The sequence below is a fragment of the Gracilinanus agilis genome, chromosome 4 (genome assembly GCF_016433145.1).
Source record: "Gracilinanus agilis isolate LMUSP501 chromosome 4, AgileGrace, whole genome shotgun sequence".
NCBI classification, from domain to species: Eukaryota; Metazoa; Chordata; class Mammalia; order Didelphimorphia; family Didelphidae; genus Gracilinanus; species Gracilinanus agilis.
The window spans coordinates 109,649,107-109,663,492 of NC_058133.1; the positions used below are offsets into that span (position 1 = coordinate 109,649,107).

Genomic DNA, 14,386 nt, shown 5'->3' on the forward strand with positions numbered 1-14,386 from the left:
AATTTTTAGGACAGAAGTACACCATTTCCACACCAAAATCAGGCAAGCAAGTAATGTTAGAAAAACTTGAGATCTCTGGTTACATGAGTTACTGTGAATAGACTCTATAACAAAATTATGTAGCCAGCTACTTTCTCCTAATTAAAAGTTTCATACATAAGAATCTCTATACAGTATAAAAACAAATTTAAAGTGAATTTTGTGCAGCTCGAAGGTGCTGAGTTGACTTATTTTCATCTGGAATCCTTCGTTTCTTTATCCCCAGCACAAGCAATAAGCATGCAAGTTCTCCCTCATCCCATTTAATCAATGTAATACAACCTTATGCTATCTCTAGCATTGAAAGAGAAATTCCATCTGGGGAGGTTATCTGAATCTAGACTTCCAGGCCAAAAATATCAACACAGTACCCAACTATGATGCTGGCCTCAGTCCAGTTTTCTTGAATTCGGAAAAGCCACATTCACCTCACATGGACAGGGAATGATTTCTACCACATGACTGGTGTTTGGCAAATTAAACCAGGTTCAGTGACTATGAGATGAAAATCTGCATTTCTCATTACCTGAACAACTCCAAACAAAGGCATGGGTATTCTCAAGTAAACTCCCTGCCCATTAAGATAAAAATATTCCTACAAAATAAGTAGTTCCTTACCTCATGGCTGATTTTGAGGACTTTACTTTCTACCCTTCTCTAATATCTTCAAAAATATCACAACTTCGAATTTAAAAGAAAATAAGAAAACAATACACAACAGAACCTGAGTTACTATGAACAGAAACGGGTCCTGTACTTTGGGTATCACCTTGACTGAAAAAGCCACAAATGTTCTTTCAGGTTGCTCAATTAAGACATCTTAACTAAATCTACTCTAATTTTTCAATAATGCAGCATCCTCCTCCCACTAGGCTATTCTTCATCCGCAGTACTGTATTCAGCAGGTACTGAACTAGACCACCCAGAGCACAGCATAGTCAATGTTTCTATGCTAAATGCAGGGTCCCATCTTCTCAGTCTTCCAGGCACTGTCTTATAAAGCAGAACCCATCACTCCAGGTTGAGTCCCCTCAGGGTGAAGCAGAAACATAGGATCTCATATTTGGTTGACAGGTCCAGACAAGATCAACCATGGCTTATGGTAACAGAGAGATTCACCCTGAAGAAATGTAAACTAGATGCCTCTTTCAGGGTTGCTGACATATACTACAATTCACTGCAAAACTGCAAGTCTCCCCAGTAGTGCAGTTAAAGCCTCATCCTGTATGAAGGAGTGCTTCTTTGTCTACATCACTCATCAGTTATAACTGACAGTGTATTCTTCATGGTTTGAGAGAGGACACCAAGAGTCTCAAGGTGTAGCCAGTTTCATCCATCTGATGGTTTCTTGAAATAATCTATTCCAAGGGTTAATCTCTTTCCTGCCAATAGGTCCCCGTAGCCAAAATATCATTTTTGTTCTCATCTGCTCATATCAAAACACTATTCCATCTCTCTATTTCCCAAAATGAAGAGGGAGGATAAAGAAAAGGAGAGGCAAAAGGGCCAGGTGGAGTCTAGACTCCAATTAAGGCGTTTCCATACATAGTCCCTACTTGAGGCCTATCAAAGAAAACTCTGAAAAGGCATTTTAAAAGGAATGGCAAAAATCACAATAGTCCATTATCAGCATTGTGGAATTGCAAACTGCTCAATTTAAATATGATCATGCTGAATATGTCTGTGTCTTCTTTGCTCTTTAGTTCTCTTTTCACAAGTGCATGTGCTATGTTTTTTGCAGATCTGGAGAAAAGGGGCCAGGTGTGGATGGTCCATCCAGGCTAGACAGAGTAAATGACCCATGACTGTTCAGGACTGAAGGAAACTGAGAAAGAAAATAAAACACATTATAATCTTTTCCTCAATTCCAACTTTCAATCTCTATAGCTTCTGCAGTGTCTTACAGGACCAATTTCTTGCCATAGGTAGTCACTGTTTATCATCAAAGCACATGCCCTGACTATAGAAACTTAATTTTTTTAAAAGTTTCTCTCAAAAAATTCAAATAATAATACTTTTAAACCCACTGTCCTAGAATGGAAATTGAAACCAGAAATATATTTTTCCAATTTTAGGCCACTCTACTAAAATATTACCTCTTTTAAAGGGGTAAAAATATAACTAGGGAGAGACGTGTATATTTATAAGGGGAAAAAAAGGCTGCATCAAAACTTTTATATAAGCCAGGCTTAAGGAAACAATGCAACCTACATTCACACAGTCTCCCTTTAAGTTGATTTTTTTAACAAAAATAATAGTTACTGTGACATTGATAAGTCAAATCTAATACTGTTGTCATGGCTTGTCTTCCATTGCCTTTTTAGATTAAAAAAATAAACACATGCAATATCATCTTCCTAAAATGTTTCACTATAGAGTAAAATTAATGGAATCCCTCTAATGGGGTCTAGTTACTGAGAAACAAAAGGACTTCCTTATAAGAAGTTCTACCTAGTTTTCATGTCAGATCATGAAAAATTATAGAGGAAGGCTTCAGTATATTTTGGTTCCCAGAACAAAACCTGTGCTTAATACTCACACCATTCTATAAATTCTCAATTATCTTTGCTAATAAAGGGCAAGGAAATATGGATAAGCAGAAGGCAGAAAATCTCAAGGAAATTTAATTTCAGTCAATAACTTATGGCTCTTTTAATAACACTAAGAGAGGTAGCTAGGTGGTTAAAGCACTGAACTTGTAGACAAAAAGATCTGAGTTCAAACCTACCTCAGATACTATGTGGCCAGGTCATTTAATACCTGTCTCAGTTTCCTCATCTGTAAAAATTGGTAAAATAAAGCACCTACCTCACAGGGTTGTTGTGAGGACCAAAGAAGAAAAGATATCTAAAGCACTTTGTAAACCTGAAGTGCTATATTGGGTACCCCAAAAGTCTTATTACAGTCTAGAAGGTTTTTTTAAAAGCTTTTTTTTTTTTTAATTTTACCTTACCTTACCACAAAAGTGTGGTAAGGGTTAGGCAAAAGGAGTTAAGTGACTTGCCCAGTCACAAAGCTAGAATGTGTCTGAGGCCAGATTTGAACCTAGGACCTCCTGTCTCTAGGCCTGGCTCTCAATCCACTGAACCAGCCAGCTGCCCCTAAAAAAAGCTTTTAAAGCTTAAAACAGCACTAAGATTTAAGCTGTATAAAGACAAGCCATTATATTTGAATTTTATTTCTTTTCCTTATCTTTTCTAGTCAAAAAAAGAACAAAGGAGCAGTTAAATAATTAAAAAAAGAAGAAGGAGGAGGAGAAAAGGGCCTGGATAATTAAAATGGATAACCAATTCCTGAATCATTATGAATTGAATATATTTCTGGATCAGTAAGTTAATATATTTAATAACTATTTTTTCAGGAAAAATATAGAAAGCAAAACCTATGGGTTTTTTTAACAGAATAAAGGCCAAAGACCTCAAGTTGTCTTTTCAACTATCAGGATCTATTTAGTATATTCAATCTGCGAATACCCTTAGCTATATTCATTTAAAAAAAAAAAAAAAAAAAAGGAGGGAGGGCCTTTCAGAGTTTAAAACATTGAGAGAGTTTTGAGAAGGGTCATCACAGCTACCGAAGTATTTACCAGTTCCAGGTAACTTAAATTCATATAATATGAAACAACAAGGGGCAACTAGGTGGTTCAAAAGAGAGCCAGGTCTAAAGATGGGAGGTCCTAGGTTCAAATCTGGCCTCATATTTCCTAGCTCTGTGACTCTAGGTAAATCTTAACCCCAATTACCCAGCCCTTATCACTCTCCCTTGGAGCCAATACTTAGTATTGATTCTAAGAGGAAGGTAAGGATTTTTTTTTTTTTAATGAAATACCAAAAGAAAGGGATTTTGCTATGAAGTGAGAATTTATCACAGCTACTGGTTTTCTGTTACTTTACAAGACTAACAATAGAGCTCCAAATGAGTGTTAAAGACTCCAAAACATATGGATTGATTACAAGTTGAATCATGAACAATGTTACACTGTATTCTTGCCCTGGTTCTCAATTTTAGACTTGGTCCCATTAGAAAAATTCTACCTACTAAAATGATGAAATGCAGTATTTAATTTACCTGGAAAAGGGTGTTAGCACCTTGCAGTCTGGCTGGACTTAAAGGAGCAACAGGACTCAGAGTGCTCCAAAAGTGTATACTGGAGAGCAAGGGACTTGGTGTCAGTAAGATAGGAGTCTGTAAAACACAAGACAGTAATATTTACCAAATCAAATCACTAATTTCCCCAAGTAGTATCACATACATAATAGCCCAAAGCAGAAACTTGTTCTTCAAATCTGAAAAACACATAAAAGGCAAAACCCCATCATTGCTTTACTAGCCCAAGAAAAATAAAGGCAACAATAACATCTTTTTCTTTCCAGGGGCTTCCCCAAGTAAGAGAACAAACTGATCCATTGGTTCTTTTTAGCAAGTGAAAAAGATCAGGAGGTAAGACTGATATAGGCATATTTTCTACTTAATGAAGCGAAAGCATAAAACTAACATAGAAGTAATCCACCTATAAAAAATGTTATGTGGGATGAGCAAATTAATGAATATCTAATGTAACTATGCAAACCTGTTACACAATATCATACTGGTAATTTTTAAGAGTTCTCAGTACCTATTGTTTTCTAACACTGAAATTTAACTACAAAAAAGACTTAGTGTTAGAAAATACACTTAGTGCTCCTGGTCTTTGCCAACCTACCCAATTTTACAGGACAAAAAAAAGAAGCCTTTATTTACCTGGGGAGAGGAACTAAAAGGGTTGCTTGACTTTAAAACATTTGACATTCCTTTTTATACCAAAACTTTCGTGAGTAGTTGTACAGCCTAAGTAAGTAAAAATAAAGGAGATGGAGTTGAACAATACGTATGACTCAAAGGGTCATACTTAACCTTTCCAATGACTATAAGGTAAATCAGAAGGGTGTAGTAGACTGATAGCTTAAATTATAGCTGTTTTTTCATTTAAGTTGTATAAAAGCAAACAATCCTGACATCAAAAGAAGAGAAGAGCTACCTGTGAAAAAAGTGCAGGAGTGAGAGAAGCTGTAGGGAGAGAGGGACTCAATATTCCCAGGGGGCTTGGATCACTTCCTGTGATCACCAGAGTCGGTGCCAGCTCTAGCCCTTTGGGTTTCTTGGACCTTGATGAATGATTTGTGCTCTCTTTCTCTAGCAGTGCTAACTCCTGGTCTTTGGCCTCCAATGAAAAGTTCTGAGAGAGACTCACAGAAGCCACTGAGTCAATGTCTGTGTCAATGTCTAAGTCTGCATTAGGACTCAAGGGTGGTGATGGTGATCTGGAAGGATCCTGCAAAGAAGGAGATATGGAAGAAACAGGAGGTGTGGTGGTAAAAGTTGTTGTAATATTGGGTATGGAAGGTGGAGTTTCTGGAGAAGCCAACTTTTGAGGAACTAGAGTCTCCAAGGCTTGGAGAGTTTCTTCTGAAGCTGTGGAAATAGTTGGGCCAGCTGAAATGGTAGAAGGAATAGGTGCAATTGATGACTTTTTGGAGGGTGTTGTCACAAATTTGATGACTGAAGGTGTTGGTTCCTGGGGAGATTTTTTTTCTGCCAGTTTCTCTGCTGGATTCTCAATTTTTATAGGCTTGAAAAGTTTTACATTGGAGGAGTTCAAAGAATTGAGAGTAAATGAAGAGTAGAGGCCAGAGTGTATATAATCATTACGGCTGGAGGCCTTGGCACATGGCTGAGGAGGCTTCTCTTTCCCTCCATTCTCCAAATCTTTTGAATTGGTGATGACTTCATTGAAGCCTGAAGTTTCACAGTCTCCCTCAATCCTTCCCACAGCCATTGGATCCATGTTCAAAATCTCTGGATAAGAGACAAACTTGTACACAAACTTCTGACCATTCACTTTTTTGATGATATTCTGTAGGTAAATAAAATAAGTACATTCTTATACCTCCCCCATTAATTTACTTTCTATTCTTCTTAGGACAAGTTGCCAAAATACTTCTTAGATATAGGAGATTCCCCAGTAGAGGATTTTTCAAAATGCAAGACAGGAAAATGTACAAACGTCTGAATTAACATATAAATAATACCAGTGGCATTCTGCATAAAATCTGGATTATTTTAACATTCACAACCACCCAAATCACAATCAGATAAAAAAATCACTAGATTTCTGATCTCAAATATAGTTCTACAGATATCAACCACACATATTCTGAGAAAGCCAAGAAGTCATCGTATTCAAAACATTACACTCCTGTTAAGGTTCCCACTTACCTCAGAAACCCAGGTAATTTCTTATCTAATAAAATTACATAGAAGAAGCAACAGGACAAACCAGTTGGCATTGCTTAACACAAAATAGATATGCAATAAACATTTGCAGAACTATTCTTTGATCCACTTATTTTATCTCAGGGTTATCAAAATGTACTTTAAAGAAATGTATAAGAAGAATATTTTGACCAAGAATGTAATTCTTTATTATTAATATACTGATTCCATGCTCTATGGATTAAAATAAGAATTAAAGGGAAGGTCAAATACAGGTACAAACATGGTACACTAAAAAAAAATCGTTATAAAAATGAAAAAAAAATTATCTAGCTTTAAGAGCCCAAATTACTTTTGTTATATCCTAATCCTATATTCACTTTGGTTGCTTAAACATAGTTAAACCAGTAACAATATTGGAGGGAGGGGAAGATAATATGAAATACAAATCTGTAGAAATACAGCTGGAACATGAGAGTCCTTAATCCTAAATTAAAAACTACAAAGATTCTAATTCAATTTCTTTAAAATAAAAAATCAAGATATTAAAGAAACAATCCTTCACTAAAACTGTTTAAGGAATCAAGAATTAGGATTTAGATTACCTTTACATAGTAGTATCTGAGAGCTCGGCTTAATTTGTCATAATTCATGCTTGGTTTGTTCTTGCGGATCCCCCAGAGTCGAGCCACCTCCTCTGCTTGCAAAAGCTTGAATTCCCCATCATTAGAGGTCCAACAGATCATATGCTTGTTCTGAGGCTCCTGAAGGAGCTGAAGGAGGAACTGCCACAGTGTAATAGCACTGTCCATAGCAGTGAGCTGGGGGGAGGAAAAAAAAAGAGGACATAAATAAGATATAAAATGACAAGAAAAAGTTAGCCTTCCCAATAGGAAATAGGGAAAATTATATTATTCCTACAAATTATAGGAGTCAAAACAATGACTGCCAATTGAAAAAGGTTTTTTGCTATAAATCCTATCTTAAAGCCTCACTGCCACAGTCTTTTGGGAGATTTTAGTCTTGGCATCTACTATATGTAATAGGTTGTCCTGAGGAAAATAACTGTCCATGCTCTCCTTTTTTAACACCGCCCCCCCAAGTGTCCCAGCTTTAATTTATGAATGAACAGGCAACAATGGTGACTCAAACATCACATTCCTTAACTTTATTCCATAAAATCACCATTCTATAGTGCTCCACAAGAATCACACATATAAATATGAAAAGGCCTTTATTTGATCATCTGAACCTTTTATAAAAGAAGAAAAAATTCAAAACCTCAAGTTTTAAGATCTCTCTCTGATGACAGTCTCTTTCTTTAGATGGTGAAGCAACTTGGAAATTCTCCCATGATGTTATTCATACCATAAAACTTCAAAACTGTCTGCTAGAAAGATCTTGTTCTTTATAAAAGAAACCTGGGCCTAATATACACTCCCAGGAAGCCAATAATTACAAAAGTTCACAAATAAGTTCATTTGAAATGTCTTTATCCTCACCATCTAGAATTAAAATCTGAGCAAGTTAACATCATCAAGGTAATGTTTAAACATACACAAAACCAATTCTCAATTATCACTTAACACTATTATCAAGTATAGTATGTTATGGAAGTTAAATGCTCCAAATCATTCATTAAATCAGTTTAGGTCCCTAAGTTGTAATTAAAATAAATTTCAAGAAATATTTATTTTTCATCCACTGTGTGAAAGACACCATGCAAGGTGCTATAAAGAGAAGTAATGAGCAGGCAAAGAGGGATAACATTCTTAAGTTCCTGTACTTTATTCTTTAAAAAAATTTTTTTGAGTTAAATTTTATTTTTTTAATTATCAAGTATGTTTTTTTCTCCCTTCAACTTACCCTTCTACTAAAAAAAAATAAAGAAAACCCTTGTCACAAATAAACAAAACAAATTCCTTTAATATCTATACTTAAAAATGTGTCCCATTCTATATATTCAGTCCATCACCTGTCAGGAGGCAGGTAAGCATTCTCTATCCCTGGTCTTATGGGATCATGGCTGATCAATGCATTGATCAGAGTTCTTTTAAGATTTTCAAAACTGTTCTTTTGCACAATGTTGTTGCAATGGTATAAAATATTCACCTGTTTCAGCTCATTTCTCTCTGCATGAGTTTATACAAATCTTCTCAGGTTTCTCTGAAACCATTTTATTATTTCTTACAGCACAACCTTCCATTACATTTATATATCATAATTTGTTCAATCATTCCCCAGCTGATGGGCCACCCTGCTATACTTTCTGAAGAATTCAAAGAGCTAACATTCTCCAATTAATCCATAAGTTATCAATACATTAAGTTTGTTGAAGGTGGTTTCCAAAGAAGCTCTACTAGCCAAATTGCACAGATAAGGGGTACTAAAACCTAGAAAAGGGAAAACTATTTCTAAAACAACATACTAGGTCAACAGAAGAACTAAAAGCAAGTACCAAGTATTTTTAGTCACATTTAGTAAAGCTGCTTTCCAGGATAATTAACAATGACAATGATACTGTGAAAGGCAAGGTGCTACCCTAACACTAAATAACTGCCTAGAAATTAACTTCATTCTAACATTACCACTTGAGAAAATGTGTATTAATAGTGCTCTGTGTATCTGGCACAGTCCAAAGGCATGGGCAATATCTCACCACCACCCCAAATTCTTTCTGAGGTAGAATGTAATATGTACCAGATTCATATTCTTTTTTAGCCATACTTCTGATGCTGAGCCATGGTTCTTCAGGGCATTATGCCTTCAGACATGTACAAGGCTTCTGTTTAAACAAATATTTGCCAGTCAAAGCCTGTTAAAATTTTTGTACATTCTCCCTAGTAAATATTAACTAAAGAACCTGATTTCCACATACTCATCAGCCTCATAAAGAGAATGCTATAGGTCAGGGGTCGGCAACGTATGGCTCTCCAGCCATATCTGGCTCCACCTCCCGACCAGCCAGTCAGGGCAGAGCCCCAGGATGTGCCTCAGGGGGCCATTCAGTCCCCCCTCCCAATATTCCAGTGCCTTCTGCAGGCCTTTATGGCTCTCACCGCCAAAAAGGTTGCCCACCGTTGCTATAGGTGATTGAGAGAGGTCAAATGAAAAGCAGGGTCTCTAATAATAATATTCTTACTGTTTATTATGGCTCCAATCTACCTTTCCAGATTGGACTACTTGACATCGTCTCAAATCCCACATTCTCCCACTTTTGTTCATTTCTCCCTGTATCTGGAATCCCTTTTTATTAATGTTTATCAGCCACTGTGGAAATTCTACTCCTACCAGAATGAAAGGTTACCTCCTCTAACAAGAACTTCCCTGATTTCCTATCAAGAAAGGATATTCATCATTTCAATGAATACAGCATCTTTTCATAAGACCGACAACACTTTTAGAGCTAGAAGAAATGTAAAGGTCATGTACTCGAAATCCCTCATCTTGAAGGAGACCTGGGGCCTACATGTTCTTATCTCATACATATATTAGTTGGGAGACCTTAAGCAAGTCACTTCTCTCAAGCTTAGATTTCCTCATCTGTGAAATGGAGATGCTTGTTCCTACCTCACAGGTTTATTGTGAGGATCAAATGAGAAAATATATATAAAGCTATATATTTAATATATATAAAGGTTTTGCAAATCTTAAATCACTATATAAATGTTATTATTACAACCACCTTTATTAGTGAAATTATAGTCTATTCTATATTAGTTTTTATGCACACTTATTCTCACTTGACTCTAAACTCCTTGAAATAGAGATTCCATCTATTTTTTCTCTCCCAAAACTTTATGCATGTTGAATGAAAGAATGATTCATGGAGTCAAAAGTCTTGCACCTCAATTTTATACTGGCTGGCCTACTGTCCAAAAGTAAAAATATAATCTTCTGCAAATTCTGAGCACACAAAAATGTCTGACTGACAAAGAATAGTCTCCAAGATAAAAGATATCCTCAAGATGGTAGGTCAAATAGTGTCATGGAAAGAATACTGAGAAGTGGCTGGCTATATTGTATATAGGGTCAAGAGAAGGGACGTGTTAAGGAAATGAAGGTGATGTAAAAACAAGTTATATCAATAATAAGATTTAAATAAGAAACAATATTGGATTTTGAGTCAAAACATCCAAGTTTTGAGTTCCAACTCTAGTATTTACTAGCTACATAATCATGAACAAATCACTTAATTTCTCTAAGCATCAGTTTCCTCATCAGTAAAATGGGGATAGAAGGAGTAGCTGAGTGGATTGAGAGCCAGACCTAGAGATGAGAGGTCCCAGGTTCAAATCTGACCTCAGACACTTCCTAGCTGTGTAACTCTGGACAAGTCACTTAACCCCCATTGCCTAGCCCCTACTACTCTTCTGCCTTGAAACCAATACACACTATTGATTTTAAAATAGAAGGTAAGGGTTTTTTCAAAGTGGGGATAGATAATATCCAAATTTAAATTTTAAATTTAAATATTTTTAAAATTAATTTATATTTTAAAATCATCTAAACACGAGTATATTTTTATTTAAAACATGAGAAATTATGCTACACACATAATTTCATATTTGACCATCAATTTTGGAGTAAACACCACTAAAATATGACTGAATCTATCAGTCAATATGTTAAATGCAGAAGCCATATCACAGAATACATTTCCTCTGGGCACTGACTGACTTCAAATACATCTAAAGCATTTGGAAATGGAGATGTTCAGAGTAACTGTATTTGAAGTGAATGTGTTGCTTCAATTGGTATTATCTTTTTCATTCAATTAGAATATCAAGTTATTATTTGATTGAAGCCTTACTAGACGACTTCCAAGTTTAGATGGCTACTTACTGATTTTGTCCAATGTTTAAATGTTATTATTACTTGAAATTATGGTATAAATACAGATTTCAGTACTATTTTTAAGAGCTTATTTTTAACACATTCTACTCAATGAATCAGCAAGCATTTATTACCTGTCTACTATGTACCAGTCACTGATACCAAGATAAAAATGAATCATTCTCTGCCCTCAAGGAACTTGCATAATAAGAATGATAACACATGTATATATGTAAATACTATATTTATGCATATACATACATACATATAGTAATAAGGAGGGGGGTTAAGTGGGAGGGGCAGCTGTCAAGAAAAATCTCACAAAAAGAGTGGTGTGGTATAGAAGGAAGAGTTACTGGCTCTGTAGTCAATGACCCTAGGTTCAAAGACCACCCCTGATCTTTCTCTGTGACCATGGGTAAATCATTCAACCTTCCTCAGTCTCAGTTTCCTCATCTGTAAAATAATGAGGTTGATCTAGATGGCCAGAGGTCCCTTTCAGTTCTAAAACTATGATCTTATGACCCTCTAAAGCTTATATTAAGAACATTTAGATTTTAAAAAGTAAAGATGCTCTTATTCTTGTCACTGTGGCTCAAAAACATTTTATTTCCATTTAAAGCTTTCTGCAAATACAGCTTGAAAAAAGTTATACTTGTGTTTTCCTTAGTACAAAGACAAAAGGAGAAAGATAATGATCTTTCCTAAAAGTTGGTATTAACACAAGTGGGGTGCTGAAAATGTTGCAACTGAGTCAAGGGTGAACATCTAAAAGTTCCAAGAATTTAAGAAAAAAAAAATAATCATAGCATGACTTCTTAGCTTTGAAATAAAAGTTAATTTTATATCAAAAGGTAATGATACTTTTTTCTCATGAAAAGAAAATCTCTACAAAGAGAGACCTTTACCACCCTAAATATGTTTACAATATACAGGATTCAGTTACCATAGCGACAGAGAATAACTATTTTTTCAATTGTAGTTAAAACAACAACTACTATTACTACTACTATTACTACTACTATTACTACTACTACTACTACTACTACTACTACTACTACTACTACTACTACTACTACTACTACTACTCATCTTCAATTATAGCTAAAACAAAATAATCTCACTTCATTAAGTAGACCAAAATTGGTACTGAATTGTCATCACACAAAATTTGAGAAAGCTGTAATCCCATATGCACATGTTGTGATAGTATGAGAAATACACAGCAAAATATAACAGTAGCATTTGGAAAAGATAATCATACTTTAACACTGTAACTGATTTTTCCACATAAGCATTTTTTAAAAAAATCAAAATCAAAATACAAGAGGGTGAAAGATTAAGATAGAAAAATCAAAATTCATCAAGAATGTTAATGAAAATACCACTAGAAAAATAAATGTCATAGGACATTCAAGTTTATGATGCACTTTCCTGACATCATCCCTGTCAGACAAGACAGTGTACTTTTTTAAAGAGACATCATTTTTTAAAAAAACCCTTACCTTCTGTCTTAGAAGCAATACTGTATATATTCGTTCCAAGGCAGAAAAGTGGTAAGAAGTAGGCAATGGGAATTAAGTGATTTGTCCAGGGTCACATATCTGAGATATCTGAAGCCCCATTTGAACTCAGGACTTCCTGATTCTAGGCCTGGTTCTCAATCCACTGAGCCACCTAGCTGCCCCAACTTGTCATTTCTTAAGAGTAGGAAGCTCCAAGAAAGATACCTCCACTACTAATGCAGTTTGTTGTTGTTGTTGTTTTAACCTCCAATTTGGTTTTAAGAACTGCCTATGGCTGAGAAATTAAGTGATTTGCCCCTAATCTCCCCTGACTCAGGTCAGCATTCAATTTCCACAATGCCAAGCTGCCTGACTGCTCCAAAATTACAAAGGAAACGCTCAGTAAAGTTCAGTGACTTACCCAGGAACACACAACTAGTAATTATGTGAGTTTAGGATTTGTACCAATGTCTTTCAGAAATCCACATCAAGCTAATTTTTCTTTAAGTAAAAGTGTTCTTCTTACAAGATCAAACCATTGCAGAAATGGGGGGGCCAACAAACAGCACCCTACTGATTTTACTGAAATAAAGTAAAAAATCAAGGTACCAAAAAGAGCAACAGTATGCCTTTTGGCTACATCAGAAAACAAACAGCCCTTGTTTCTTCCCTGTTTCATGGTTCAGATCAGGTGCCATCCCTGCCATGAATCCTTCTACCTATCAGTAACTGATTCCTTCTTAAATTTCTCTTACCTTTCTCCATCTCTCCCATGTACTTATCATAATACAAAGTGTAGTATTATGGTCTCTTCCCTCCTACTAAGCTGTAAGTTTCTTGAGGGAGGGGGGATTTGAGGGTCGTGTTTCACCTGGAGTAAAGCCTACTGGGGAATAATCACACCCAAGAAAAACATTTTTAACCAGTCCTCTTCTAAGTGCTACTACCTAGCCTTGGTACAGCTGAGCATTAAGCAGAAAGTGAAAATATTCTAGGGGAGTGTGAAAAAGAAATGAAACTTTACACCGATGAATAGCCAGCTCAGAGAGAGGAAAAAACGCTGATGACCCTGTGCCCCACAGGAGATCAAAGTCCTGGGAAGAGCAACAGTCTCCCCAAGCCTTTGTAAGTAATCAGTGACTGTACTTTCATTTTCCGACTTCCTGCCACCAAATAAAATCAGACTCGCTCCCTTCCTCCCGGCCCCTACGCCACAGACAATGATGCTTTTGTTGGGGGGTGGGGTGTGGATGCGGGCTGCGGCGCCCCTTTCCTCGTGTCTTCCGCTCAAACGGACTGGTCCCCTGGGACTGCACGAAGGATGCGCCTCCTAACATCCCCGCAGTCGTGGGCGGAGTGGGGGTGGGGGGATGCGGAGCCCGCTCACGAGCTAGTGCGGACAAGAGAGGACTGCTGGTAGCGTGGGATAAGGATGGGTGGGGTGACAGTGGGACCTGAATGAAGAGAGGGCGCGCGCCGCCCCCGCCGATCCCCCGCCCCCGAGCCGCTGGGGGAGGGGGCGCTGGCTTACAGCGCGCGGCGTGGGCGGCGGCCACGAGAGCCAGGCAGGGCGGGGGCGCCGAGGGGGAAGGGCTGGGGTGAGGGACGAGGCTCACTCACTCACCGAGGGCGCGGGTTTCCCTCAGGTCCTCCTCTCCCTCGGGCGGCACCGAGCTGCGGCGGCCGCCCCCCCGCCGCCGTCTCCTCACGCGGGCAGTCCACGGGCGCTACGGCCGCGGAGGCGGCGGCGGCCG

At 37.2% G+C, this 14,386-nt stretch overlaps 1 protein-coding gene across 1 annotated transcript; it reads right to left on the minus strand.

Annotated features, from left to right (window-relative positions):
• Window positions 1–1,765: 1,765 nt before the first annotated feature.
• Window positions 1,766–7,103, minus strand: ELK4 (ETS transcription factor ELK4). The gene is made up of 4 exons (XM_044673480.1): window positions 6,897–7,103; window positions 5,057–5,932; window positions 4,108–4,224; window positions 1,766–1,864 (listed from the first exon to the last, which is right to left on the minus strand). Exons 1-4 carry the CDS (start codon window positions 7,101–7,103, stop codon window positions 1,766–1,768), a joined length of 1,299 nt encoding a protein of 432 aa, XP_044529415.1.
• Between the last annotated feature and the right edge of the window lie 7,283 nt (window positions 7,104–14,386).

Coding starts and splice junctions, on each gene's coding strand:
- ELK4 (XM_044673480.1), bottom strand. CDS start 7,103: ATGGACAGTGCTATTACACTGTGGCAGTTCCTCCTTCAGCTCCTTCAG. Junction 5,933..6,896: donor TCAGATACTACTATGTAAAG/GTAATCTAAATC, acceptor ATTTACCTACAG/AATATCATCAAAAAAGTGAA. Junction 1,865..4,107: donor GTGCTAACACCCTTTTCCAG/GTAAATTAAATA, acceptor TTTCTTTCTCAG/TTTCCTTCAGTCCTGAACAG.